The sequence below is a fragment of the Octopus bimaculoides genome, chromosome 24, assembly GCF_001194135.2.
Source record: "Octopus bimaculoides isolate UCB-OBI-ISO-001 chromosome 24, ASM119413v2, whole genome shotgun sequence".
In the NCBI taxonomy this organism is placed as follows: Eukaryota; Metazoa; Mollusca; class Cephalopoda; order Octopoda; family Octopodidae; genus Octopus; species Octopus bimaculoides.
In genome coordinates this window covers 10,543,345-10,544,424 of record NC_069004.1, presented here as the reverse complement: position 1 = coordinate 10,544,424, position 1,080 = coordinate 10,543,345, and the positions used below count along the sequence as shown (strand labels likewise).

The 1,080-nt window shown below is 32.7% G+C and overlaps 1 protein-coding gene across 1 annotated transcript in view; it reads right to left on the bottom strand.

Moving 5' to 3' along the window:
* Positions 1–864, bottom strand: part of LOC106877854 (homologous recombination OB-fold protein) — a 9,783-nt gene extending 8,919 nt beyond the window's left edge. The window contains exon 1 of the mRNA XM_014926888.2: positions 615–864. Within this exon, the coding sequence (XP_014782374.1) occupies positions 615–662 (48 nt within the window). The 5' untranslated portion in view covers positions 663–864. The remainder of the gene's footprint in view (positions 1–614) is intronic.
* Between the last annotated feature and the right edge of the window lie 216 nt (positions 865–1,080).

Genomic DNA, 1,080 nt, shown 5'->3' with positions numbered 1-1,080 from the left:
GTCCCCGTAACTTAGCGGTTCGGCAAAACAGACCGATAGAATAAGTACTAGGCTTACAAAGAATAAGTCCTGGGGTCGATTTGCTCGGCTAAAGGTGGTGCTCCAGCATGGCCGCAGTCAAATGACTGGAACAAGTAAAAGAGTATGCCTAATAGTGGTAGGAATTTTAGGAACGAGTTGCAATATTTATTATTTCTGATAAGTCAAACTACCACACTGGCTTATTGATGTTTAGAAATGTTACAGGCCTGCCTATCCACTGTATATCGCTCGACGTACCTACTAGAATTAACAGCTAAATCCTTTCATTAAAAATCTCTCCCTTCAACCTTGAAAATACAAGATAAAGAAGAAAAAAAAAGGACAACATTCAATAATGTCAGTGGTTCCTAATTGCAAGTTTGACAATTATTTTTTTTATTTAGACAGAGCTCCACATCAACAAGATTCACAGATATGTAGCTGACTCGAACATACAACTGTTGATACATAAGCGTTGACAAGTTACGATACATATATATATATAACACGTGTTAGAAAGAAATAAATAAATACGACGTTGAAACTCTGTCGTTTATAAATAAACGTTTCCATGATTTAAATAATAAACAAACCTTCCAAAATTCGTCGTTGTCGTCATCGTCGTCATTAATTTTAAACATCTTGTTTTACATATTATGATTCTTTTCCCTTTAAATAATGAATGAAATTATACATACATACAACCATATATACATATAAATATATATATGAGGGGTTAATAACTTGGAAAAAGTTTGTTTAAGATTTGTGTTAAGCGCGCCATTCAAAAGAAAACCTAAAGTGTTGACGTTTAACACAGCAAAATGTGACGTTTTACACAGTGACACACACACACACACACATATATATATATATATATATATACACAAAAGAGTCACTTATCGCTGCTATGTTATTGTGTTGTGTGGACCCAGGTTAGTCTTTAACAAGACTCTCTGATTATGAACATCCCATCGTATTATTAAATTATATATATTTTTTTTTTATCAAGCAAAGAAATATCGAAGACTGAATTTTTTAAAATGTCTTTCTCTTTTG